The 3,823-nt window shown below is 32.2% G+C and overlaps 1 protein-coding gene across 1 annotated transcript; it reads left to right on the forward strand.

Annotated features, from left to right (window-relative positions):
* Window positions 1–1,203: 1,203 nt before the first annotated feature.
* On the forward strand, window positions 1,204–3,597 carry LOC132728006 (uncharacterized). The gene is made up of 6 exons (XM_060713606.1): window positions 1,204–1,363; window positions 1,518–1,747; window positions 2,422–2,548; window positions 2,728–2,868; window positions 3,060–3,243; window positions 3,371–3,597. The coding sequence occupies exons 3-6, from the start codon at window positions 2,451–2,453 to the stop codon at window positions 3,584–3,586; spliced, it is 639 nt and encodes a 212-aa protein (XP_060569589.1). The 5' UTR covers window positions 1,204–1,363; window positions 1,518–1,747; window positions 2,422–2,450; the 3' UTR covers window positions 3,587–3,597.
* Window positions 3,598–3,823: the final 226 nt, after the last annotated feature.

The raw sequence follows: 3,823 nt of genomic DNA on the forward strand, positions 1-3,823 counted from the left end.
GTGAGATCGTCTGCCAAGGGAAAGGTACAATTACTTTATCTGAAGTATTTTTTGTTAAACATAAACTATTTTAATAATCTATATTGACAGGGGCGTTGATATAACAATTAATACGTTCGTTCCTGGCTTATTATATTAAGATCAAACTGCTTTAGTTGGTAATCACAATGATCTCCCTTTTACAGTTTGGAATTTGTTTCGGCATGGTCAATTTGTTTTATTGTATTCATCCGGGGCTATCATAAATAAACCGTTTTTTTTTTTAAATTTCTAGTTTATTATGATACGTTTTTCAGGATTAGTTTAATTTCATTGTCAATGTTCTTTAAGGCAGCCCAGGCAAGTGTCTGCTTCTTTTCAAAATTTATTTTTAAAAAATAATTGAATTATTTTTGTTTTTCGTGTTTATTTTGCAGGTTGAAACGCATTTCATTGGGCTTAGACATGTTGAAAAAGCAGATGCAAAGCATATAACAGATGCTATCATGAAAATCATGAATGAGCGATTTGACAATAACTGGGCACAGAAATTCATAGCCATGGGCTGCGATGGTGCTGCTGTAATGTTGGGTGCAAAGAGTGGTGTGGCTAAACAACTCAGTGAAAGAACTGCACGCCCCATTTATACAATCCATTGCTCTGCTCACCGGTTAGTTTTATGAATGAACAAAAAATTTCTTAATTATCTATAATTTACAATTTCTACCTGAGCATGTTTGTATATTTATGTCTTAATTGATATAGAGTAAAAGCTAAATATAACACATATCATTTATGTATTATTTTCTTTTAACAGTTTACTTCTAATGACATATAAAGTGACATTTCAATATAATTTGACTAGTTGTGTTATTAGCATATATTTCTTTTCAGACTTGAACTTTGTTTTAAAGATGCAACCAAATGTCTGACGTCCAAGATACATGAGAAATGAGAAGCATTGCTGTTAAATCTTTACTTTTTCTACAAGTAAGAGATATAGAAATAAAACTAAATTATTCTACCAATTTTGAAAGTTTGCCTAAATTTTCAACATCCTATACATTTTGTTAAAACTCTTACAAGATATGATACAGTATACAGAACAATGTGAATATACAATTCCTGAAATATATTCCATCAGTATCAAATTTCATAATTGAATGATATTCCTTTCTTTTAAATGAATAAATAAAAAACTATATATTTTTGTACTAGATTGAGTCCCCTTAACCGAGCAAATTTGACCAGGTGTTTTAAATCTTTGGGTATCAACGTGGTTGTGCCAACAAGAGTCGGGGGTACTCGATGGCTTCCTCACACCATGAAAGCTATTAAGCACATTTTGACAGGACGAGAAGCTATCCTTAAACACCTGAACGAGGTAAGATATTTTTAGTGCCATTTTGTTATGTTTTAATTGTGAAACAAGCTTGTTTTGAATGCTATAATAAATTTCAACAGGTGTCAGAATATTAACATCTTGATTTAATATACAACTAAAAACCTTCATTTAATACATACTCTGGTAAATACAGATGCAGGATCCAGCAGGACCTACTCGTAGGAAAGACTCGGCTGCAAAAGCAAGGAATTTTCTGAAACTTCTTCAAGACCGTGAGGTCCTTGTGTGGCTACACTTTTTGATGGACTTAGTCTCATGTCTGGGAAAAGTGACTGAGATCATACAAAAACATAATGTTACCTTAGCTGAAGTTTGGAAGGAATTGCAATCTGCAAAATCAATGTTACAGAGATATTATACAAGGTAAAATAGCTGAAATATACACACTAATTGCATGTTGCTTAATTCTTATTTGAAGTGTAAGCATGTATATCTGTTAATATCTCTATCTTTGTCTCTGCTTTTTGCTTTTTAGTTTAGAACATAGCTAACTGTATAGTGCTTTTACCCTGTACCTTCAGTTTTTCTTGAGGATACACATACTTTTTGTGCTGTAATGATAACAAATATTACATTTTGATGTATAAATCAGGCAATAATTAATTTGCAACTCTCAAATTTAAAAAGAACTAAATGAAGGGTATGGTGTCCTCATCTTTATCTCTTTTAGTAGCATTACTTACTAACCCCTACTAATTACAACAGTGCTGGACCTTATCTGAGAAAGACAGAGTTTGAAGGTGTTGTACCTGCCAGTAGGCTTAAGCTTCTGCAGTCAACTGTTGCAGCTATAGAAGAGAGATTTAGTGGAGATCTTCAGTTTTTCAAGAGCAGTGCCTTTATAGAATTTAAGAACTGGCCTGATTCCATTGATGGTGACTTAGGTATAATTTGCATGTATTAAATAAGTAATGATTTACTTTACATGTACAATGAAAGTGATAATCAAACTGATTCAACTTGCTTTTCTTTTTTTTATATTACGTTTTCTTCCTTTTATGAGATATTTACCAATTTTTATTGAAAACATCATGCAGGTGACTTTGGTGATGATGAGGTCGTTCAAATGGTACAATTGTGTGAGTGGGCCCTTATTGCGTCAGGTTGTGAAGTTGAGATGGTTGAGACAGAATGGATCCGTTTCAAAACAGATGTATTCAATAGGTATTTGAAGTTTCAAATAACAGTGTATTTGGTTTATTTGAAAATAATCAGATTGTTTAATACATTTTATTTCCTTTAATAACGACTAATTTTCTTCTTTTATCATAATTAAGTATTGCCTTGTCAGACCAATAACATGGAAACAAAAAGTATCATGTACGATGTTTGTTTCATTTCAGCAAGAAGAAAATCATTCATTCACTGACTTGGCCTATGCTATGGGAATCAATGAGCAGTGACTATCCAAGTCTGTTCAAATTAGTTAGTCTCCTCCTCACTTTACCTTCTAGTTCAGTGGATGCTGAGCGGAGTTTTAGCAGGTATTTTTTTCTATTTTTATAGTTTTAATGACATTTTAAACAGAATTAAAATAATTTTACATGGTAATCATAAATATGTGCCACTTTAAACATTTTTTTTGTAAATACAGGAATATTGATAAACTGTTTAATCATATTTTGTTATAAATCCTGTTGTCCCAAAAAAGATTATCATTTTTTTCAATATTAAGGATGAAGCTGCAAAAGACTGATTGGCGGGCTTGTCTGGGTGATAGACATCTAACTGATTTGATGTTGATTTCACTTGAGGGAGACGAATTAGAGGATTTCAACCCAGAGCCAGCACTTGAGATATGGGAGAACTCTGGCATCAGGTCAAGAAGACCTTATTTCAATGATAAAGGGAGACAGAAGGTAAATTTGATTTCATGCTAATTTATTTTGTAGACTTGATAATAATTTGTGTATAACATATTTATAAAAAATGTAATTTCAACCCATTTTATGAATAAAGCTTTATCTTAATAATATTTTCTTCCAGGCCACACTGGTGACACAGGAAGAAGAGAATGATGATATTCAGCTGGTGAACTTTGATATCCTGGCAGATCAAGCTGGAGCTCTGGATGATACTGTTACATCTGTAGAAGATCAGGATGATGAGCAGTATGACGAACAACATGCCAATGACCTTATAACATTACAACAGAAATCATATAGACTTTTGCTCTCTTTAATGACTGAACATGTTATCTGAATAAAAACATAATATATTAATCTGAATAAAAACATAAAACATTTAAGATGTGTGTTTTCTTCACTTATTAATATAAGTTATTATATCTGTAACCAGTTACTAAAATCATACCTGGAGTTAAAATTGTTTGAAAAATTTAAGGACCACTTGACTTCAAGAAGGACCACCTAGATTTCAGATTTAGTGGTCCGGCTGACCACCTACTCAAAAAGTTAGTATCGAGGCCTGTAATGTGTT

Source organism: Ruditapes philippinarum, unplaced genomic scaffold (genome assembly GCF_026571515.1).
Source record: "Ruditapes philippinarum isolate M1 unplaced genomic scaffold, ASM2657151v2 ctg16783_1_1_1_1, whole genome shotgun sequence".
NCBI lineage: Eukaryota > Metazoa > Mollusca > Bivalvia > Venerida > Veneridae > Ruditapes > Ruditapes philippinarum.

Coding starts and splice junctions, on each gene's coding strand:
- LOC132728006 (XM_060713606.1), top strand. CDS start 2,451: ATGGTACAATTGTGTGAGTGGGCCCTTATTGCGTCAGGTTGTGAAGTT. Junction 2,869..3,059: donor GCTGAGCGGAGTTTTAGCAG/GTATTTTTTTCT, acceptor TTCAATATTAAG/GATGAAGCTGCAAAAGACTG. Junction 3,244..3,370: donor ATGATAAAGGGAGACAGAAG/GTAAATTTGATT, acceptor ATTTTCTTCCAG/GCCACACTGGTGACACAGGA.